Source organism: Symphodus melops (assembly GCF_947650265.1).
Source record: "Symphodus melops genome assembly, chromosome: 8".
Taxonomy (NCBI): domain Eukaryota; kingdom Metazoa; phylum Chordata; class Actinopteri; order Labriformes; family Labridae; genus Symphodus; species Symphodus melops.
The window spans coordinates 7469484-7493340 of NC_136698.1; the positions used below are offsets into that span (position 1 = coordinate 7469484).

Below are 23857 nucleotides of genomic sequence, written 5' to 3' on the forward strand. Positions count from 1 at the left end.
ACTTTATTAATAATATGATTTCAAATAAAAAATAACATTAAAATAACATGTTTTGTCCTTGTTCACAACTTGCATCATACGGCCACATGGTGGCATTTTAATGCCAAGTTTTTTATTCTCAAAAATACCAAATTGTTCTGCCGTCCAGTTTATTTGTTCTTCCTGTCGTTTGGACCACAAATATGGAACCAGACCCTCCCCCCCTTTTACCACCAGTTAAAAAAAAAAATTAAACCTTTATAAATACAGGCAACCCTGTCCCCCCGCCCCGCCCGGTCACAGACACATTATGACGACCACTGACACAGGAAACATCCCGTCTGCACATGCCCCAGCCCCAGCCTCCACTTATTAGCAAGGAACCAAATGCTCTCTGTTTGCCTTTTCTTCATCCTTTAAAAGATCCACACAGTAGATATTCTACCTTTGCTGTATTATACACATACTATATATAATATTTTCAGCTGAAATGCTCCACTCCTACAGACCTCCTCAGAGGGGCAAAGTGGGAGTGGTTACTGGTACCATAACTTCCATTAACTCAAATCCTCAACGTTGCTCTTTTTTTTTAATTTTTTTTTTAATATATTCAATCCTTAACAATCCAGGGCTTTTTGTAGCAGCACCTGCTGCTAATGCTAAACTATTTCAAAGAAAACATGTTTGAATTACTTCAGTAAAGGGCTCTAAATACTCCCAACGCCCATGAGCCTTAGCTGCCATTGACAAGGAGAAACAGCCAGTCAGATTGAAAATCACGTGATTAAAAACAATAATCATTGCAGTTGTTCATTAAAAAAGTGGAGTCTTAGTGACAGTATTCATCTTTAACGTGAACAACCAAATTTAGAAGAAACAGTCGGAAGCAGCAAATTGAAACATCGGTTTTCTCAGTAGCATGTGAAAGTTTGAAGGAATCAGATCTCTGTCTTGGATATAAAAAGTGATCATGCCAGCACTGCCTACACGTGTCATGATGCGTTACATGAAAGCAGCCACAGGTTTGACATCGCTCAGCTGAAACTCTTTGGCTGTACAATCTGGCATCAAAGAATACAGCAATATGCCTGAGTCAGACAGAATACTAGAAAAGTATCTTTGTCCATAACGATCTCTGAGATTATGTTTTGTGACGCCCTGTGAATTAGCCCGTCATTGTTTCAGGCCGGATAATGAAACCACTGGCTGCCTGAGAAACAACAGCAGACAAGTTACAAAATCTAAACCATACTGGGATAGAAATGAAACTTAAAAAAAAAAAAAAAGGAAACATTTCCCACCAACCTAGTGACTGAATGTTTATTGTGGCGTCTTTTGTCCTTGCAGGCAATAGGCTGGGTAAGTGAAAAGAAGCCCTAAACAGCCATGCATCCATACATACTAATAACTTCACTTTCCAATGATAATAAAGAATCAACCAATGGTTCATTTCCTGATGTTTTCTTGGGATCTCGACTTGTTTCTCTTGTGTCTCCTGTGTTGCAAAAGCACAAAACAAATGCGGCTTTAGGCTTCACTTCTCTCATTAGTGTGGGCGATGACAGCAAGGCGTGTTGCTGTCAGAAAATGATCCCACTATCACGAGGGAAAAATCCACTTTGTTATCTGAGATAAGAGAAAAACAAGTTCAGATCTCTAGAAAACAAGCAGAAATGATTTGATACGAGTGTCACTGGAAACTGTGGTAAATACAATGATTGGATGCATGTCCTCTTATAGCGTGTTCTTTGTTGTACATGCATGAGGGAAAAAAAAGTGCACATATTGGAGAGTTTAATTAAGTGAGGTTTGCCATCTATGACCCATGTGATGTCATCTATAAGAAAGCTAAATGGCATCATAACTTCTGGTACCAGATACTGTCCCACTTTGCACTCTCCATTCTTTCCTATGATGTGTTTCTTCAGGCTCAAGTTTTCAGAACAAAGTAAAATATAGTGACGAAGACTGTTTTGTGTTTGTTTGGGTACAAACGTCTCTAAACGAGTAGAAAGGAAACATGGAAATCATAACAGGAGAGAGGAAAATAAACGGCTTGGCTCCTTCTGGTCCAGTTCGTCCTATTGGAAGCAGAGGGGGATATCAGAGTTTAGCTCATCCAGCAAATATTTCCCAACACCTGCTTCTTGGTGTTCAGCTGTCATCAGAATAATGAGACACAAACATAGAGGGGACGCCCCCCCCCCCCCCCCGTAACGTTTGACGCCTATAATCGATCCAATGGGGCACGAGTGTTTGTAAATAATAGCGACAAATCATTCCCAAATATAGACAATTAAATAAGAAACAAACAAACAAAAAATGGTTGGCAAAGAAAAACAAATCAATTGATATTGTATTGCATGTAAATATTGTATAAAATCCTTAAAAATACAGTTTAGGTAACTACTTAAGTACTGAAGTCATCACAGCCAAAAGTGCAGAGGTCCATAAATAAAACATTGACTGTGGGCAGACAGTGGGGCTTCCACTCGAGTCCCCACACCACCTCCCCTTTCTCACCACAACAAGGGACCGAATGAGTGCCAGGTCAAAGGTCAGAGTTCATGAACTAGGACTTAAAAGTTCCCATATCGATGCACAGAGAAGAGGACAGGAGGGTTGGTTTTTAAATATCCCGTCGCTGACACAAACTCTCTCTCTCTCTCTCTCTCTCTCACACACTCACACACACACACACGCGCACACACACACACATACACACACGCACGCACAGAGTTGCAAAAGTTCATTCTCAGTAATAATGGCCTGAAGTTGTGTTGACAGAGGCACACCTAGAGAAAAATGAGGGTGGGACAGGGGGGAAGACGTGAGGGCAGGAGAGGGTTACTGCAGGGCACATAAGGCGGCAGGGATCCTGGTTTTTTCATTCTTTTTTTTTCTTTTTTTTCTTCCCCGTTTTGTTTTTGGAGACACGTTCTTCGAGCACAGACGGCGTTTACAGTAAGGACAGAAAGGAAGGAGTATGTGGAAGCAGGTTGTAGAAAAAGAGAAGTATTAAAGCTATCAGAGCGTCAGAATAAAAACACTGTCGGCGAGAGAAGAGGAAGAGAGGGAGGCAGGGAGGAAATCGCTATTGAAAGTTTGTACAACAGTGTGTGTGTGTGTGTGTGTGTGTGTGTGTGTGTGTGTGTGTGTGTGTGTGTGTGTGTGTGTGTGTGTGTGTGTGTGTGTGTGTGTGTGTGTGTGTGTGTGTGTGTGTGTGTGTGGAGGAGCCACAGGAACTATAACACCAGGGGCCTGAATCAAGGAGCACCTTCAACTCCGTCTGGCTTTCTTTGGGGCTTCTGGTTTACAAAACCTAACACTGGTAATCCTGGAAACTGATCTCACAAAGCTGGATCCTGACTCGGATTCACCAGGACGACAACAAACTCACCTCAGACTGAATATGCTTCCAACCACAGGCCACATATCACATGAAGAGTGTGTTTCCCTTCTGAAAATGTCATCAATGCAGCAGCTAAAGGTAATACTCAAACAGTTCAAAGGATCAAGACAATTAGGCAACATTTAGTAATTTACAATATTTACATAGATAACATAAACAGGAGACAATCATAGTGAATGAAAAACGAATTAAAGGACAAAGTTGGAAGCTGGAGGTGGGTGCTAAGCTAAAGGATTCTTCAAACTGTATGGAGATGTATTGTAGTGATCAAGTTTACTTATCAAGACACACTGAGCGTAAAAAAGGCCAAGAGCAAGACTGCAGTTAAGTTGTAAACAAATAAAAAAAAGTGCATAATTATACTTAAACAGCTTTTAATAATAACTTGTAACTTCAGCGTCACATGTGGTAACCAGTTTAAAGAAAACAACAAAAAAGGGCTTCACTGATTATTAGTCCTCTGAGTTGTGCAGCCATGTCCTGTTTATTATTTACCAGCAGAGTCACGACATTTATCAAAGAAGTCGTGAAATCAGGAGACACAAATTGATCGGTTTAGTTTTGTAAATGAAGATGCAGCTCTGGTCCACATTGTTCTGCAGACGGAAGAAAACTAGTTTGGTACAGACCCAAACTAAAGCTGGATTATCATGGGCTTCTTCTATTATTATTATTATATTCTAAGCTGTGTTACTGTGTTACACCTCTCTTCTCCCCACTCATTTCCTGTCACCAGGAAGTTCTATTACACGTTAACAGGTTCTTTTGTACTCGTGTTGAATCCTCTGAACTGTAATGTTCTCTTCCGCAGGTTTTGTAAGTTTTACCCAACTTCTCCAGTTTTGTGAGATCAGTCTTATGGAGATTAAGTTATCCACTTAACCCAAATATCTTATTTCATGATGCAGGCCCCTGATTAACCGGTTTCAAACATTGAAGGAAAGAAAACACAAGGGGCATATTGTTTAGCTTATTTGTTGACATGCCCTTTGTTTCTGCTCTTTGAGTGCCTGATTACTTGGTCTGAAAAAAACTCCACCATGACTTCAAACTGCTTGAAGAGGGGGGGGGACCAAGACCTTATTCAGCGTCTGCCTTCTCACAGAGACACACAACACATCTATAGCAACTGTTTCTAGAGCTAATGAATGAGAAACTACCACACTGTCACCTGATGATGCTTTTTTTTTTTTCTTTAACCAAACCTAATCTCAGAAAGCAGGAACAAAACAAGACGACCACCACCCTCAAAATGAGAGGAAATTAATTCAATGTCACTGATAAAATGACAACAGCCTACAAAGACACTAGGAAAGGAGAAGCAAGGATGGAAGCCATTAAGACAATACTGGATATTCAGGCATCCCTATTAACACTTGGGGGGGGGGGGGGGGGGGATGTTCAGTCCGTGTGACCATGGCTAACAGAGCGCACACCCCCCCTCACACTGCAAGTCGCAGAAAAAGGCACTAGAGTGGGGCTGTTGCTAACCGTAGAAAAGTAAAAGCGATATACATTCATAGCTCACAGGTTTTCTTCAACGCAATCTGGGAATAAATACACAAAATGCACTTGTAGAAAAATAAAATGTTAAAAAAAGCGTGGCCCCTAATTTTTTTTTTTTCCTTATTTTTGGATGCTGGGAGACAAGTATGGCTACTTTTTCTCTGCTTTTTAACCCCCCACCCTACCCTTCCCGACCCACCACTTAGAAGGCATTTCAGGAGTGATCCTCCACTGCTCTGGCCACGAGCAGTCGAGCCCTTTCATGCACACCAATATGGGAATAAGAAAGGAAGAGGAGGAGGAGGAGGAGGGTGGAGAGAAGAGATGAAGTGAGGGGCCTTCAATGGGAGGGAGGATGGAGGTCAAGGCTCAGCTTTCAGTGCGTGGAAGTAGAGAGAGACTCAACAGATGACATGTGTTTCCAAATGTACAGACAACAGAGAAACCTCCACCAAGGCACCCTGTGTCTCACAATCAATCAATCAATCAATCACACACACACACCTCCCAGTGTCTTCATGTTCAGTGTTGAGTAACTTTGGGCAGCAAATGTGTATGAGTCTAGGTACCACTTTACTTTAATTGATAAACGTTTCACATTCAATAAATATAGCATTTAATAAATGTTTATAGAGCATTATAAATCAACATTGTTTGTATAATGACTGAAATGTTTTTCATTATCCGTTTAAATAACAAGCTCCACTTAAAACTTCTCTCATAAGCACTCAGCTGCTTCCATCTGCATTATAAGTGTCAACATATTAAATGTTCTTAACGGATTGAAAATGCTACCAAGTGAAATAATTAAAGTAAAGTGTCACCTGAAATACGCTATATTGTACTTGTGTGTTTGTGTGTGTGTATGTGTGTAAGCTATATTGTACTTGTGTGTGTGTGTGTGTGTGTGTGTGTGTGTGTGTGTAAGCTATATTGTACTTGTGTGTTCGTGTGTGTGTGCGTGTGTGTGTGTAAGCTATATTGTACTTGTGTGTGTGTGTGTGTGTGTGTGTGTGTAAGCTATATTGTACTTGTGTGTGTGTGTGTGTGTGTGTGTGTGTGTGTGTGTGTGTGTGTGTGTGTGTGTGTAAGCTATATTGTACTTGTGTGTTCGTGTGTGTGTGCGTGTGTGTGTGTAAGCTATATTGTACTTGTGTGTGTGTGTGTGTGTGTGTGTGTGTAAGCTATATTGTACTTGTGTGTGTGTGTGTGTGTGTGTGTGTGTGTGTGTGTGTGTGTGTGTGTGTGTGTGTGTGTGTGTTCGTGTGTGTGTGTGTAGGGAGCCCTGTTTGTGCTCATACTTCATAAACAAAAAGATGCTAGTAGTGGCAAAGACAACATATCCTCTCAAACTTTAGCAGCGCTTGCTCACATGCGCACGTACACACACACACACACACACACACACACACACACACACACACACACGTGCACTCCCACTCATGACTTCAGAGAATGTCAGGAGAGAAATGAGCTCCAGCTGACAGCAGGGGGAAGGGAACTGGAGTGTTCTGCCGAGTAAGGACTGTGCGTGTGAACGATGGAGAGAAAGGGGTTGGGGGGAGGGAAGTGAAATGGTTTGTGTGTATGGGGGGGGGGCTTTGCAAAGGCAAGAGCAATAAGAGTACAGGGGGATGAAGGAGGGGGTGTGGGGTGCATTCCTCAGACTCAAAAAAAAAAAGAGATGTGTAGTAAAAATCCTGACAGAGTTCAGCTACTCCTCCGCTCCTCTTCTCTTCTCCCCCACACCTCCCCCTTTTGTCCCCCAGCCTCACCTGAAGGCGGAGTGTCTTCATGTGTGCTTGTGTTTGTTTGTGTGTTTCTGTTTGTGTGGTAGTTGTTCCATGGTTCAGTCAGGCCTAGGAGACAGCTGCGACAGATGTGGAAGCTCGTCCCCAAGTAAAAAAAAAAAAAAAAAAAAAAGAAAAGAAAAGAAGGAGACATGGTGGCGTGTCTACCTCCGCTGCTGTAATCCGAACACCGGCTCCTCAACACCAGGTACCACTTCCTGTCACGTGGCCGTCGCTTCCAGGTAGCTCTGTAGTTTGCGGACAGTGGACTCGTCCAGTGAAAAGAGGTCAAAGTCAAAGGTGGTGTTGGTGACATTGAAGTGGCCCGTCTCCTCGATCAGGTTTACTATCTGATGGAGCAAAGAGAACAGAGTGTCTCATTACTAAAAGATTAATCTCAAAGGGACTTCCTGGTAAAGAAAAAAAGACAAACAACAGATCCACCTCTTGTTACTAGGTTGACTGAAAGTTATGTTGAGACAGCATTATTGATATGGTGACCACCCTCACTGAAACTACGTCTACGCAGACGATATACACCGCACAGTTCAGCAGGCGTGGGAGTCGATCCTGCGAGGAAGGTGGCCTGCTTTGAAAACTCTGGTAAACCATTAGTCAAATATTCAAAGGATGGAAGACAGGCTGAAAACACACCTGCTGCAGGACATTACGCTCCCTTAAAGCCATCAGTCGACGATGGAGGTCCACCAACTCTTCTGTGTAGGCCTGCAGTGAGGAGATGGGAAAAGGTCAGCCAAGTATTTAAAGCAGTTTCATTCATTGTTTTGTTGAACTGAAATGTAACGTGAAGCTGTCAACAAGTGTTTGATGTCAGTGAGACCTTTGGTTATTTAAAGTAAGAGAAATAAATGTTTCTCAACAATCTCCTTCAAACTAAGAATATGTTGAAATGTGAAGGCAGATATCATTGGTCTGTGTCCATTCATGTTTCTTTTTACAGCAGCGACTACAACCTAGGTTGCTAAAGTTAACCACTGCTTCCCTCTGTAGTGACTGTTTGCTCTTAAAACGCTGTGCTTAATGTTTTCATTTATTCATTTGGAGTTATGTAATATCAAAGCAAACACCCTAACCAGTAAAAAAAAAAAAAATCCTGTCCTGGCAATAGCAGCTGTACCCTCAAAAGGAAAAGGCAGAATAGTCAGATCTGCCTTTGTTGTTGCCAAAGTTAGAAGTCCCGCCCTTCTTGATTTGATTGTTCGCAGAGGGAAAAGTGACATTTAAAGAGCGTGGCAGTGCTCCAAAAGTTAAACTATTTTCGACTGAGAGCTGTGAGTGCAGTGACCAGAATCTGAAACTGAGGGAGTTCCTGCGCTCAAAAAGCGTCATTAGTTTTGAAGTTAAAAAAGGGCCTGCCAGCACAAATAGTGCCGACAATGGACACAGAGAATATATCAGCTCAGCAGAGTTTCATCAGTACATAAATCGTCTCCTCATAAAAAAGGACAACAGACACATCATAGGCAGGAGTCTGTCGAGTATCAGTTCACCGACCTTCACACCATCTTGGCCTCACTAATGCACTTGTTGAATGATGATAAAAACACGACGTGCGAGTGTATATGTGTGAAAGAGTGGAAACAAAAAAAGTTTGATTTACCCTTCCTACCTTGTCGTATCCCTTCTTCAACATCTTATCTGAGCGGAACGAGGAATCAGGACTCTTTCTGCCTGAAACCTGCACAAAGACGGGAGGGGGGACAACAAAGAGTGGATGCAAAGTAGAAGGACAGAGGAAGGACAATCAGACGACTTTGGACAATAATGACAGTCGATTTAATTCTTTCTTCATTCTTCTTGATTGTGATGACTTCGTTTGAGGACACAATTTGCAGATGAAAATTAATGTTTTTTTTTTTTTTTTGCTTGATCTATTATCACAATGCCACAAAACTGCTCTTGATTCTCATCCTAAGTCATTACAGCTGAAACCTATATCGGGCCTACTGTTGTGATGGAACAGATTCCATTTCTATTTGCAGAATGTGTAAATGGTTTTTTTTGGAGGACATAAAAAACAGCATGTTCTGAAATCAAAAATAACTTATCTCTCTTTAAACTCTTCTTTAGAAACAATGTTTGGTTTGACTCAGACTCTGGATTCTCCAAAATGGAAAACCTCAAAATCTTTAATTATTTCCTTACAGAAGCACAAAGACACACATTATAATGTAATGCTCAGGCGACGAGGCAAACTCAGGAACACTTTGATATTACCAGGAATAAGTAAGAGAATGAGTTCAGTCTGTAAAAAGGTCCATGTGTAATTGAAGCTCTCTCTGGTTCGTCAATGAAAGCAGGTCAGTGTGACTCACTTTGTTGTTGGACGAGTTGTGTTTCTGAGGGGGAGGGGCCAGGCCTCGACTGGGACTGTGTGAGCCGTCGCTGCTGTCACTCTCGCTGTCCAGGCTGAGTCTGCAGGGGTACAGGGCAATGTCAAAGGTCAACCGTACAGTCAGACAGACAGACAGACAACGTTAGTGTTGTACTTGGATCTGTGTATGTCTGTGACTATAATCATCATCATTGTTACTTACACAACGTTAGTAGTCAATAAGACATTAAATTTGTTCTTTCAGTGTATGAGTTTTAATTCACCAACAGATGCAAAAAAAAATGTCCATCGTTAAAAGTATTAAGAACAAACACAAATCTGCTTCCCTGTATGTTAGACGGTGTGAGATGGGTCTAATAAAATCTCAGAATGTAATATAAATGTTGAGTCATGTCATACTGTAATAACAGACAGCTGAAATGTAGAGATGATTATCCGTTAAAACGAAACGTGTTTACATGCCTCTGCAAATCAGTGTCCTTCTTGTAGTTACATCCACGTCTGTAAAGATTCATACGTGGTGGTTTGCAGAAATATCAAGCATTAAAATTCCATCTCCCTGTATTCTCACTCTCACTAAGAAGCCATCCAGTCTAAAGCTATAAGTGTTAATAGACGTGATTTACAGGCTCTGCAGATGTGATTTGGGGCAGCTGGATGGCCTTAGCTGGTCTCACAGAGCGGCTGATCAAAGATTAAAAGAGGATTGGAGTGAAACTGACCGAGAGTCGCGGTTAGGGGGGTTGGTCTTAATGGGGGTCTCTTCCTCCGAACTGCTGTCGTCATCGTCTGACTCTTCTGACTGGATCTCTTCTACCATGGACCGAAGGGGACCTGGGAGAGGACAGAGACAGACAACATTTATGATACTGACTTTCAATATACGAGCCTGGCAAACATGTAACCCATCCACATTGAACAGGATGTGTGCTCAAATAAAAATCATGAAGGGTCTCTGTACCTTGTCCTTGTTTCTGTCCTGGCTCAAAGTCTGAATCTGAACTGGAGTCTGAGCTCGAACTGGAGTTGGAAGGACTAGAAGGGGCCGACTGCTGCAAAAATAAAAACATGAAAAAAAAATGTGAGTGGAAAAAAAAGGTCTAATATAAAGGTAAAGGGTTAGAGTTCAGGAATTAGATTTGGAATAAATGAGCCATTTTAAGACGGCTTTTTTTTTTTATTGCACAGAAGTGCAATAACTCCTCACAGCCATGATCGCGTAATGTTGGTGTTCCAGTCTGTGAAATGACTGTCTCACCTCTGTTACTACTTTGAAAGGCAGTACGGCCTTCATGATATTCAGAATAAAGGCGAAAAAACTTCACAGGGGTGTAAATATCATGGCTTGAAACGTCAATCTGAAAAGTGCTACAATGAACATGCACCTCTGCAAATGAAGCTTCAAAACAAATTAATAGCATACAATCGAGAAAAAGCTAACAGAATGACACTTGACCCGACATTAATCCATCAACCATAAAGAATGAAACTACAGGTCACTTTACCAGAAAGACTTTCACAGTATATCATTTGATAATGTTTCAATATCTAAAGGGAATATTACAGATGTTACACTGGGCCTGAGGGTTAGGAAGTTTAGTCTTTAGAGCTTTAGCTTCTGAGATAACACTCGTCCATCCCAAGCACGTTTAACCCCAAAAGTTTGTTTCATTTTGACTAGTGAGTGCTCTGATGTGTACTTGTGTATGGTACACTTCTTTGGCCCTGGTGTGCTTCAGCACGGTACAGTTCTTAATGAACAAGCATGTATGTTATGCGAGCGTGCCCCAAGTAGTTTAGCTTTGCAGCATTTACCTTGAGCAGCCCGCAGTTTGACCTCGACTTTTTTTTTTTTGTGGCAACTAAAAGCAGCACATGGAATTTATTCCAGCGTGTTAAAAGAGGCCTGCAGCTGGGTTAGAGAAGTTAGTGGTGAAGGACATTGTCGGTTTGAAAAGATCTGATAAATAGCAGAAGAAAAGCAACCATGTCAAATCATTTAATGAATGTTTTAAATTAAAATCAGGGATGATAATTTTTAGTTTCTACAACTGATCCCCCTTAGTAGAATTTTAAAATAATTTCAAAACGCATCTTTTTTTATTCTAAGGAAGTCTGACAGGTTTAATCAGATATAATACTTTGTCTATACTACACTATAAAACAACCTACCTCTGACTTTGAGGATGCTTCATCTTCTGAATTCGACTCTTCGGACACTGGAAGTTTCTTGGGTTCCTTCGGCTCCTGAGTGTCGTTTTTACCTTTGGCCCAGCGACCTTTGTCCTTGGAAGGTTTCCTCTCGGTGTACGGCTGGTTGACTGACGTCGACGACGAGACCCGAGGAGAGGATCCCGTGAAGGGGCCACTGCTCAGCCCCTTTGGGCCATCGGAGCTGCCCTTCTTCTGCTTTTTTGCGCTGGGTTTGGGAGACTCCATGGTGGAAGGTCGTTTCCCTGGAGCTTTGGACTCTGCGGGCCCTCCTCCTCCGCCTCCGCCTCCTCCCCCGCCTCCCCCTCCACTCCCTGCCCCCCCTCCTTTAGGGGACATACCCTCCATCTTTGACTCCTTCAGGGTGAGTTTAGGCTCCTTGAAGGCAGCCTTGGGTAGGACCTTAACTTCATCCTTTACTTTGATCTCTGACGGCTTCTTCGACGAGGAGGATGAAGACGGATCACGGCCACTCTTGCTGCTTCCGTCTCTGTCGTTGTCTCCTTTCGACGTGGCTTTACTTTCAGAGTCTTTTCGCGGACGTTCACGGTGCTCCTTGGTCAGCTTGTGAGGTTTGGGTCCTTTGCTGCTGCCACCACTTCCTTCTTTACTTGGTTCCTGTAGAGAAAAACAGCCGTCATCATCCTGCTATTCTTGCCAAGACTGTAAATCACATTATTTTTTATTGGACTGAGAAACATTTTTAACATGTTAAAGTTTTGCTGGTCAAATATTTATGAAGCTAAATATTTTAGAAAGTTTTTCTTACAAATATTGGGTAATTCTCAGTTAAAGGTAATCAGAGTACGATTAGAATGGCATTCATGTCTCAAACATTTCTTAGGAGAGACAGAGATCTGCCTGTACTTGTTTTACACTCTCTTGAAGCCTTTAGATGCCTTATATTAAAGTGCTCTTCGCTTTATCAATAAAGCAAGTCTTAATTTTGAACTCATCATGTGACCTCCTCTGGCCCTGGTTGGGTCAACAGAAAATGCAGCACAGGCAACTCCCTCCTTACCCGATGAATCTTCTGTCGATAACATTATTCAAGCCATTTAACCAGATCTTAAAACTGGATCACTTTGAAAACACCACGGTTCAGGACTGAATGGGGAGAGACAGCGTTAAGTGTTGCGGCACCCGTTACGCGATATAAATTTCAAATGACGGCAGAGCTGCCCCCTCTTGTTTCATACAGCGTTTTTAAAGATCTAGTGTCTGAGCTACCTCAAGAAAGAAGTTGCAGCTGTTTTAAAGTGTGAAATGATTGAAACGTACGTGGTCTGCAGGTATGAATATGTGTCAGTGTCAATGCCATTATTGTTAACGGTTTATATGTTCATATTTGTGCTGGTTTTATTTTTGTATTGCTGCAGGACACCTTGAGAAAAGACACTTCAGGCTCAGTGGGTCCTTCCTGCTAAAATAAAGGACAAATAAAAAATACATAAAAAATGTCTTATTTTGGCAGTTAAGCTCCCACAATGACTTTGCATTCATGCATCCAGATGCTGATTAACAGCTGGCAGTGATTAGAAGCCTGAGTCAGCCTGTCCTGGAGACCGGTTTCATTATTTTGTTAAGAGCTTACACGGCTCAATGACAAATTAAAAAAAATAAAAAACCCTCAAAAAAAAAAAAGTCTGAAATCATCAGTGACATGGTGACACGTTCTGGTTCAAATCAAAGAAAAAAGCTCAAAGTTACAAAGAAAGCATCAAACAAACCTTCGACACATGGGAGGTCTTGGTTTTCTTGGGGTCCGAGAAGGCAGAGAGGGGGATGGTAGGGAGCATGGGGTAGTCTGGACTGGGCCTGGACACGGCTTCAGCTCCCTCTGGAACCACCAAGACCTGCAATTCAAGACGAGAAGTGAGTTTTTCTGTGGACATTTATAGCCACACAAAATCTCAAATAGAGCAGAGGAAATGGATTTGTTTTGGCTAAAAAAAATAGTTTCAGGAGGTTTTTTTTCCTAAGACAATGTTGGGTGACTCATGGTTGGATCATTTCCATAGTTTGACTGGTCATTCAACAGGTATGGTTGATTCATCAGCACAACTGCAGTGGAAAATACCCATTAGGGGAAGAGGCACTTATTTATAACTAAACTTTGATGATGCAACACATGTTGTACTAGATGTCTTAAACTATGTCTCGTCAAGAATATGTTATCACACAATCATATCATAAAAGTACTTTAAAGCCCGTGTGGTCATCTTGTTTTTTTGGTGTTTTTTTACCGAGCGCCGGCGTCTTTTCTTCAATTGTTTTTCATGAGCTGAGATGCAGAAACAGGCCCGGAGAAAAAGTGCAGCACCAAGCAATTTTTTTTTTTTTTTTGTGAGCGCTCTGCCTTTTCTGCTCAAGTTAGAAATCTTTCAACTTTTAGAAAGAGACAAACTGTTGTCATGGTGACAGGACTGATGTGCAGCACTTTTCTTTGTAGCTCAGAAAGGCTTCATGCACGTAGAAGAAAAACATTTATATGATCTGAATGTGCTGGTTCTGTTTGTTGACTGGTTCTTTTTAGACTACAGTCACTTATTTATCCAACAGTGGAGTCAACCTGGAGAGCTGCCAATGTCTCAGTCTGCCTCACCCCTCCAGCCTTGATCAGCTTTCTCCTGAATTCTTTGGTGGGGTTGTTGAAGGTGAGCTTTTCACAGCGTAGGTGGTTCACGGGTGGATTGCCCTCCAAGTTAAGGAATAGGTCGTAGTTGAAACACACCTTTTTTGGCTCCTCCTGAAGAGACACAACAGGATCAGAAGAGTTTTAAATCAGCTTAAAACAAACAGCATGTGAAAAAAACAAACCGTAGTGTGCGTCTGTCTGCCCTGCGTACACTCTCCATTCAACACCTGCATATTTCACAACAAAAGATAAAAGCTGAATGAATGAACCATCACCCTGGAAGTCAATAAAGCATACAGACATAGCTGGAGCCGGTAAGATAAGAAAACATTCCTGAGGGAAGCTGAAGAGATGTGGACAATTACATTGGAGGAAAAGGCATTAGGGCGCTTTTTTGGAGGTTTATAATCAAATATCTTCATGTGAACAAATAAATGGCTGCTGATATTTACACTCCTCTTGCTTGCCTTTGAAGTACCGTAAATTCCGTACTATTGAGCGCACCTGGATATAAGCCGCACCGGCTAAAAATAAGTAAATAAATGTATTTGTACATATATAAGCCGCACTTGATTATAAGCCGCAGGTGTCCACGCTATAACAAGAGCTATTTACACAGACGTAGGCTACCGGTAACATCCGCAAATACTGTAGCGTCCGTACGGACGTTAAAGGACGACGAGAGTGTTCAAATAATAACTTTTAATAATCCGATCACTGTCGGCCGTGACCACGCCGTTTACAGCCGAGAGCAACACATAACTTGCCGTAACAATCCAACTCTCTCCCCCAGCGTTCTCTCATACAGCCACTCAACACGTTCTCGCTGGTGCATTCACTGACTCTCCACATAATCGGAATTATGAACACATTATCAACTACTGACTTTACAACATGAACCGTTACAATACGAAGCCTAGCCGACGGTGTCTGTAACACGGCTGATGAAAAAGATGACCGTAATATATTTCACAAGAAAAAGTCCATCCATTCACTGCCTCAGAATGACTTCATTACTCACTTCCTCAGTCTCTGTTGTCGCTGTCAGTGTCATCTTAACGTGCAGCAGCTCTGTTAGCTTCTTTGACAGCCAGGTCGATCGCCTTTAACTTGAAAGCTGCATCATATGTATTTCTCCGTGTGTTTTCCATGATGAGGGTGGGTGCATGAAGCGCAAAATGACTGATATTAGGATCCGACGTGACGAAGTCAAATGTTTTTGCGGCAGAAGCTCATTGTCCCCCATAAAAAATCCATGCATTAGCCGCACCGGAGTAGAAGCCGCAGTGCTCGAAGTGTGAGAAAAAAGTAGCGGCTTATAGTCCGGAATTTACGGTATTTGCTTCATCTTCTTGATAGATGTGCTCATTTGTGTAGAACCTAATTGCACATAAGAGGAGGTGGTAACATTTGTGGGTGCAGTCCAGAGAGGGGTTGATTTCATGAAGAACTGTAAGTGATGGTGCTACGCTAATGTGCATGTAAGTCTAAAGCATAAGCACTGTGCTTATCTTGTAATGAGAGTAAAAGTGCTTCTTTCTTTCAGTATTCATGTAAATGGCTCAGGGAGACTTGAAGGAGCCGGTGGAAGAGTGTGTGCTTGTTTTTAATCTGTATCGCTTTAAGAGTGAAACTGTGCCTCATTAAAATCATATTTCAACACAAAATGATGAATTTGGATCAACTGACTGGATTCATCAAACTTCTGTGTAAATAACAGAATTTTAAACCAACACTGTAACATATTAACATTATCTCTGCTCTTGGGGGGTTTAGTGGATGCCCCCTGTACAGAGGATGCCGTCCTCATCGCACTGGAGCAAAAAAAAAAACATCGATATGAAACGGTTGATTAGCTGTCAGAAAAGAAATGTTTTTGTTGACAAACTCATTAAACACCATCTATCATGTGTCCTTTCTGTGAAGCTTGTTTTTCACAACAACGATAACTTTCTTTCCAAACCAGACACAGTTTGTCTGTTCAGATCACTGTCAGGAGAACAATAAGACATCTTCACACACACTGAAGTGTGCATGAATTGATCGTCCCTCTAACGTGGACGAGACTAAATGAGTCTCCAGCGACAGGAAACTCTGCGCCGCTTCATTTTTTCTGTTGGTGGAACATCAATCTCACCTGGTTTCAGGGTTGTCATGACAGAAGAATTTTGACCTACCTACTTTGAATAAAGACATTGACACATCTTTGGATACCACAGCAACAAAAACTGAAGTCCTGGGCACCCAAAATTGAAAACACTTGTTGTTTTATGAACTAATGTGTACACAGCTCTGGTACAGAAAAGTCAATGAGCACATACAGACTCCTTCCTAACACTGTTAGTAGTAACATAAGGCACAATAAGCTGTGTTTTTCCAATACACTCATTCAGTCTCAGTCATCACTCATAATCCAGAAGAAGAGTGTGTGATGATGTCTGTACAGCACACACTCTGCCTTCTTCCTGTCTTCATGCTTTGGTTATCAGGTTGTTGTGTTCAAGACATTCAGGCTGTCCATCATTTTGCAGCGGAGAGAAGCCGACAAGAAACACTACGCAGGTCAGGTGACTGAAACACAACAGCCATCTCTGACTCTCTACGCTGATGGACCATGTCTCACTGTATGAATGAGAGCAGTCTGCGTGAGAGCTGCAGGTCTGACAAAGGGCAGAGCGGAGACACACACAGCGGACAGGATGAAGGCCACTGCATAGAAACCAAATCCATCACCTCACTGCGAGATTTTGAGGAAATACAGAGGGGCTTTTTTATAGGTTCTAAAGAGTGTAAACACTGAGAAATAATCAGAAAATAGCATCTTCTATCTCTCTGAAACCTTTTCACTTCCTCCCTATGTCGATCTACCACCACTGCTCTCTTTCTTACTCACAGTAGCTTCAGTTGATAACATGAGTGTGCAGCTGTTATTTCTCCTAAAGCTTTGGTTTCCGAAAAGCGACGCATGGAAAAGTATGGACGTATTGAAAATTTGGCAACCTTACCTTGTTCTTGAAGTAAACTTCAATGGGCATGAGAAAGCCTGCGTAGCCCGACTCCTCCACTTTGTACGGAGGCTCCTTGCACACTACAGACAAAGACAAAGACTCCCATTACTCTTATCAGCAGAATGACTCAATAAAATCATTATCAAATTAACAGGATAAACAACATCCATCTACGTCATTGAATAAAAACACTTGATAATCTCCCTTCAAAAAAGATTTAAAACAAACTAAAGCCAAACATAAAACAAACTTATGTTACATCATTTGACAAAAATGTCAGCTACATCTGCAATTCCACAATTCATTTCAAAGACACTTTTGTCCAAAGTGACGTCGATCAGAGATTCAGTATGGGCCAACAAACGGCCTCAAGTCCGATCAGACAGCACAGGGCTGTCCACAGAGTGCAGAGAATATTTGCTTTTTAAAATCCTAAACAACAACTGAACACTCGAATCAACATCAAGTGTCCGTCTGCTTCAAAACATCTGACTCTCTAAAGTCTAAACCCAAACTCAACGGGTTAATGGCACAGTAGTATTTAGTATTTCTTCACTTTGAATGACAATAAAAAAAAGAAAACTGACACACACTTGATGTAATAAAAACAGGTTTCACACAGATTTTAACTAATTTTAAATTGTTAACAGTAATTTCTAACAGTTTTTGAACATAACATTATTTCACTAGTGCCTGCATTTGAGACTGTTCCTTCATGTGTTGCTTTGACCTCAGTCAGTGATATAACAACTTAAAGACCTTTTTGCACCTCACAGAGACAACAGCTGAATAACACCTCAAAAAAGGAGCACACAAAATAAACACATTCTATAAGCACTAAGTGTGTCCTAAAGTGTTTCAATGAGAACATCTTAAACTCATGTACCTAAACAGAGTGTAAGTCATCAGCTATGTAAACTGGTCCTGCAGTGCAGAGAACAAGAGGTGATGTGTTTGTGTTGTTGACGCTTCTTTCGTTTACCTCTCTTGGGTTTGGGGAAGCTGTCGTGCAGGCGGAAGACGACCTTCTCTACAAAGTGCTGGATGTCGCCGGTCTCGGGCCCTCGGACAAATACCATCCAGTCGTGGGTGAAGCCTTCTGAGGTGACTTTCTTCCTAAGCTGGGCTCTGTGGCCTAATTCCAGCTTCACTTGCACCGTGCACTGCAGAGATGAGAACAGAAACAAAAGAGTCAAACACTGAAGTCATAGACACGGCACCGTGACCTAGCAGGGATGAAGGAGGAGCAACAGATTTCATACGACCGTGTCAAGGCCGTGAGATTGTTCTCGTCCTTCTGTTGAATTCTTTAAATCATGATTTAAGATCAACATGCAAAATGAATGCTTTTATCCTCTTGAGTATATGCACATATAACATGACATGTTCTCAGCTCTGATACTGAAACAAACCCGGAGTTCAAATGTAAACATTACGTGGGAGATATTTCTATATGAATAATATTTCTTATTGGCTGCCATAAATTCAGACTTGTGTGATTCGTTTATCACTAATGCTCATATCCCAATATGAAATAGTGATTAATTAATGAATGACAACATAATCCATCTTCAACAAAAGTGACTTCAACTTTTAAATGTCGGCACATAAAATCAGACTTTTGGCTGCTAATAATATGAAATCATGGGCTATTATTGTGTTGTTTTTCTTCCTGACACTTTGAATCAAATCCTTTGTTTTGGACGTTTGGACTTTATACTAAGGAGGTTGGACTCACACATTTGGCCTGGACATACACAAAAACTTGACCAGTGTTAGGACGCTCCCTGGTGACATGGGAGTGATCATCTGCCTGAGGTAACAGATTTCAAAGGTTCGGCCAGAAGTGGGGCACATTCCTGGTCCACCTCTGTCTGCCAAGAACAACAACCACAACAACAGGACGAGCAAATGACACAGCGATGGCGGAGATTGGCAAAGCAAGTGAAGAGCCTATGGAGATGGAGGGCGGCGGGCGGTGGGTGGCACTTCATGTCCAGGGGTCGACTGAAGAATGTGGGGATTTTGGCCCTGCCAGATAGCAGCTCGTGAGTGGGGACTGAGTGGGGGGATTAGAGGGGACAGGATCGAGATGAGCTCGTCTGGCACCCTCACACACACACACACACACACACAAAGATACACACAGCTTGGCACTCTGCCCGGTCAGTCTGTGGCAGTAATGCCCTAAAACTCCACACAGTCCCCAAAGTCTTCAACAACAACTAAAAAATCTACTGAATCAAAAATATGAATGAGTATATAAATGAAAGGTTCAAAAACGCTTGTTATTGCAATGTTTCTTATGTTGTTATGGTAAAAAATAAAGCATAAGGATTTTACATTATAGTTCTATAGAAAGATTTGATTTGGCCTGTAAAGATAAAATCGAGATCATTTTGCTCAGACTGTACTAAAACAACTGTGATCAAAACAAAGGCTGACACCACTTGTTTGGTTTCTTCTTTACACTGAGATATGTTAAGTAAAATGAATCGTTTCAAATGTATTCCATGTACTGAATCATAACAAAGCTGCCCCGTTCACTATGTGCTACTGAAAAATATCCAAGTATCAGACATTATGGCGACCTCATCTAAGCCTGCATCTGTGGTGAGATTCGATGGTCTTATTGAAATTAAATTTCTGTATTCAATTTGTCCAAAACAATCTGGAAGACTTGTTCCCATTTCATTTCAGCACAAATTAAACATCGGGCATCAATACTCTGTAGGCAAAGTTCCTTTTTTTCCCACATGTTACAAAGCAATCCATAAAAAGAGAAATCTCGCAGACAATCTGAAGATGAGTCAACGACTGATTTAATCACAACTTAAAGCTAAGTTGATGGATGCGAAGCTTTAGATTGTTTGACTCTTGATCATTTTGTCTGAGGGAGGTGGACAATTCAAATGATACATTTCAAGGTGCCCAAAAAGATGTCTTTAAAGGTTTGATGATGAAAATGTGTTTGGCTGGGAAAATAAACAGAATCACATTGAAATGGACACTAACTGTGTCAAACAGCCTGAACAAACGAGGCACCAGGGACATAGACAGAACAATGGATAACTCATATTCTCAATGCTACAAAAAGCAGATGGACTTAAACCCTGTAGCGACATATTTATATAGCAATCTGCTAACACACAGATACAAACCCAGACAACACAAAGTCACTCAAATTGAGACGGTGTGTGCAATCGCTCCTTCTTTTTCATACACACAGCACCAACTGAGGGGAAATACACATTTTGGCAGACACACTGGCTCCCACACCAAAACAATGAACTCCCAGCTGACATGTAAATAACACCCCTCATGACCAACTTTCATCAAATAAACAACCAATGAAAAGTCAGAACCTTTGCTTGCGAGGATACACACACTACAGCAGCTGTTGGATGAAACTACAGGTTTCAGCGAATGCCTTCATTACTTTGAAGTAGATGACAGAAAAGAGCTGAAACACTTTGCTTGAATTGGAAAATAGTCACTCGTGGAGGACAGCATCAGAGGCACAAAGAGCTGCAGCATTAAAGAAGAAAAAAAACAGTATTGGGAAGAAAGGTGTGTGAGTGAGTTTGTAAGGAAAGCTGCATGACAATAGCGTAACTACATGCAGATCTTATGATGAAAACAAAGCACTGATCTCAATATTGACACACAGTCAAAAACCAGCCTACAGCACACATCTAAACCAACACCTTAAACAAGAGTCCAACAGGAACAGCTACAAGAAACCAACTTTACTTTTAGTTTTTTATTTTAATTTTAAGTTCTGGAACAAACAACTTGTTGATTAGAAAGAAAGTAATCAAACAATAGAGCACACTGCAGCCCTAAACTGAATAGTATTAGTTATAGCAACATGTCAAGACACAGTGGCCACTAAGCATTTGATTACAAAGAATAAAAAATACAATGCAGCTCTTTTGCAGGCTGCATAGTTAACATTCATGGCAGGACTACCTCACTAACATTGGGTTGAGTCTGTAGACTTCCTCTGGATGAACACTCATAGATCTAGTTAAACTTCAAAGGGGCCAGCACTGAATGGTGACTAGCTCCAAGAAAGTGGCCGAGCCACTTTTTGAGTGTGTGCGTGTGTGTGTGGCCTAACCATCTGAAATGTAGTCCTGAATGGGCCTCAGGCATTTAAAGAGTAACCCACTTTGAAGCTTCGTCTCCCTACAGTTAGCAGAGATGTAATTTGGTTTACCACTTCTTCTGTTCTCTGCAAAATAAACGATGAAGAATTTTAAGATGACATCAATCTAAACTGTGTTGAATACATGCATGCATGAGAACTGAATGATTAAAGACCTGATTTTTTTTAATGACCAGCCAACGCATGGTTGGCCATCATAACTGGGTTCAAGTTCAACAGAGCTTTGCCACCATGCTGCACACAATTCAGTCTTTATTAAAGAATATTGTGTGCATTAAACATTACCAGACAGTTTGGCAAATAATGCGAAGATATTGCACAAGTCGTACGGTGTTTGCTGGTATAATCAGCCGTGCATACGAGGGTTTCAGGCCGCTGGCAGTGGAGACACCACCCCTCCTCTCCTACCCAACCTGGAGAGGACAAATCTCTTCCCCGGCGCCTTGTAGCGGCTCCTTAGCCTTTAGCCAGCGGCCGACACTCTCCTGGTAGGTACACTAGCTTAGCTTAGCTATACAAACCCGCGATTCAAAAATTATCTGCTTGTTGTTTGACAGTTTGCATGTGCGCTTTTGACAGAGCAGAACAAACCCAAGGTGTAAATCTCTTTGTGTGCCTGGTTGTTGCTGTAGCTCTGCAGCGGTGCTGAAGGGTCTACAGACTGGAGCTAGCTAGCGGTAAATACCGATGTATGAGTGCCCAGTTAGCATAGCTCCAGAGCCAAACAACTACGAGTTCATTAGCAGCAGCAGCAGGAGCTTTTTTTTTCTTCTGGCTAGCAGAACAGAGGATTCATTCCTGCCCTGCCAGCGCAAAGCCTGCTGGCACTTTCTCTGTGAAAAGTTCAGACTCCACAAGGAGACACAAAAGCCACCGTACCTGGTTCTCCATGTTTCTGTGGCCTCAGTTATTGTTGTATTTATTTACAGCGGCGTTCGTGGAGCGTCTACCCAGCCTCGGCTCCTCATTGTGTGTCAATCCAGCCCAGAAGCGGAAGGCAGGCGGCTCCCTCCCCTTCCAGACGACTGCTGGCAGGCAACCAAAACAGAAAGCTCTCTCAGCCAATCAGGAAGCCTAGAATTTAAGCACTCTTAAAATCAGCCTATCACAGCGCGTGAAAGGCGGGACAGCCACTGAGCTGCAAATACAATTAAAGCATTTTCTGGGGGTTTTCTCGAGTGACAGCGAGCTTGTCCCAATGGCCTACAGCTCTGTTTCAATTGTAAAATGCACATGATGCTAATTGATTAATCGGGGTTTGATTGTTTAGGTTTCTCCATTCCTATTAGTGTGCTAATGAAATATCAATAACACCAAACTTTGGTGTCTTAAATCTACCTCACAATTGTGCCTCATGAATATGACATATTTACGTATTGTAATTATTAATCCTCTTTATTTATGTTTTGTAAACACAGTCTTTTTACACATTTTTATGATCCTTCTTATCGACTCGAAAAAAAATCTCTTATTTATTTTAAGATAAAAGTCACAGATTAGCCATTTCCTTCAGTGTCAGAGTAGAGTGTTTTTAAAGTTGTTCTACTTAGTTACACCAGTTTATATTTTTTTATCAAACACTGCATGCATCATGTATCTAAGAATCTAGATCTAGATTTTTTCATACGAAACATAAAATAAGGTTATAAGAAGATACATTTACTGCACAACAATAGTTAAAGCTTAACTCTTTCTCTACCGTGTTGTACAACAAAAACAAACAAAAATAAAATTTAATATCAATTATATACTGAATATAGAAAATACATTAATTGCAAGCATATTAGATAGAATGATTGAATTTTCTGTCTTCAAATTACTTCTATATTTGAATCAGGACTCTTAAATCTTTACCTCATACTAACTATATGATCATGTCTTACAAAATAAAACCATTCTCTTAGCAGAAACAAATGGCAGCTGTATGGGAATTTCTTTACATTCAAATTGAAAGAAATTCAACATATTCTGCATAAAGGTTGATACACTGATGTTTTTTTTTCAGGGCCGTCTCAAGTATCCAGATGAAATGCTTCATTTGTAAAGAAAGCAGCAAGTCCAAAAACATCACTATTATATAGAGTCAGGGACTGAGGGCCCTTTGCAGTCAGGTCTGTGGTGCTGAGACTTTGATGTGAGATTATCGGGCCTCAGCTAAGTGACAGAAGGTCAGCACTCTCTCACTGGTTACTGCCTCCTTTTCTCCCTCTGCCGATCAAAAACGGATCCATTCGGCCTCTCAGTCAATTCTGAGCTTAAGAGTTCCCACCTGGCTGTAAGACAGGACTCAGAGGGTAGGTCCCTCTTTTATGGAGACATCAACCTTTAAATCCCTTTTTTCAGTATGAAGGGAGAGGAAGAAAAACAAAATGAAGACATAACCCTGAGGTCTCCCCCCCCCCTCTCTCTCTCTCTGGCTCTCTCTTTCTCTCTCTCTCTCTCACACACACACACACACACACACACACACACACACACACAACAATCTAAATCAGTTAATCAGTGAAGCAAATGTTCTAAAACTTATCCAGAATTTAAAAGAAAGAAACCTGATCCAGAATCATGTTCAGTGTCAAGTGCATTTTCCTTGCTGCATTATAACTCATCGCAAATGATTAAAAAAAAATTAGAAAAAAGCAAATTCTTAATCTTAAAGATAAGACCGTATAGACTATCAATGAAAAAAACGGACATGGATATTTTAGGATATTAATACAATTTATATTCAATGCTATCATTGAAAATGTATTACTTTCTTACTGAAAATTGTCCCAAGTATAATAGGC

General features: G+C 41.3%; 1 protein-coding gene and 1 long non-coding RNA gene across 6 annotated transcripts; one reads left to right on the forward strand and one right to left on the reverse strand.

Annotated features, from left to right (window-relative positions):
- The first annotated feature begins 3093 nt into the window (after positions 1-3093).
- On the forward strand, positions 3094-6833 carry LOC306827769. The gene is made up of 2 exons (XR_013779668.1): positions 3094-6146; positions 6177-6833. It is a non-coding gene; the product is annotated as an uncharacterized lncRNA (long non-coding RNA).
- mllt1a (MLLT1 super elongation complex subunit a) lies at positions 5497-22119 on the reverse strand. Of its 5 annotated transcripts, none has more exons than XM_079349800.1 (13): positions 21951-22119; positions 17883-18063; positions 16898-16980; positions 13860-14003; positions 12985-13110; positions 12639-12677; positions 11216-11872; positions 10005-10095; positions 9766-9877; positions 9024-9123; positions 8318-8386; positions 7342-7413; positions 5497-7037 (listed from the first exon to the last, which is right to left on the reverse strand). In XM_079349800.1, exons 1-13 carry the CDS (start codon positions 21960-21962, stop codon positions 6909-6911), a joined length of 1815 nt encoding a protein of 604 aa, XP_079205926.1. In that variant the 5' UTR covers positions 21963-22119; the 3' UTR covers positions 5497-6908. The 5 variants fall into 5 exon arrangements, with proteins under 5 accessions (XP_079205926.1, XP_079205925.1, XP_079205924.1 ...); XM_079349799.1 differs by having other exon boundaries at positions 8309-8386; positions 12639-12674; positions 21951-22118; XM_079349798.1 differs by having other exon boundaries at positions 8309-8386; positions 21951-22118.
- Positions 22120-23857: the final 1738 nt, after the last annotated feature.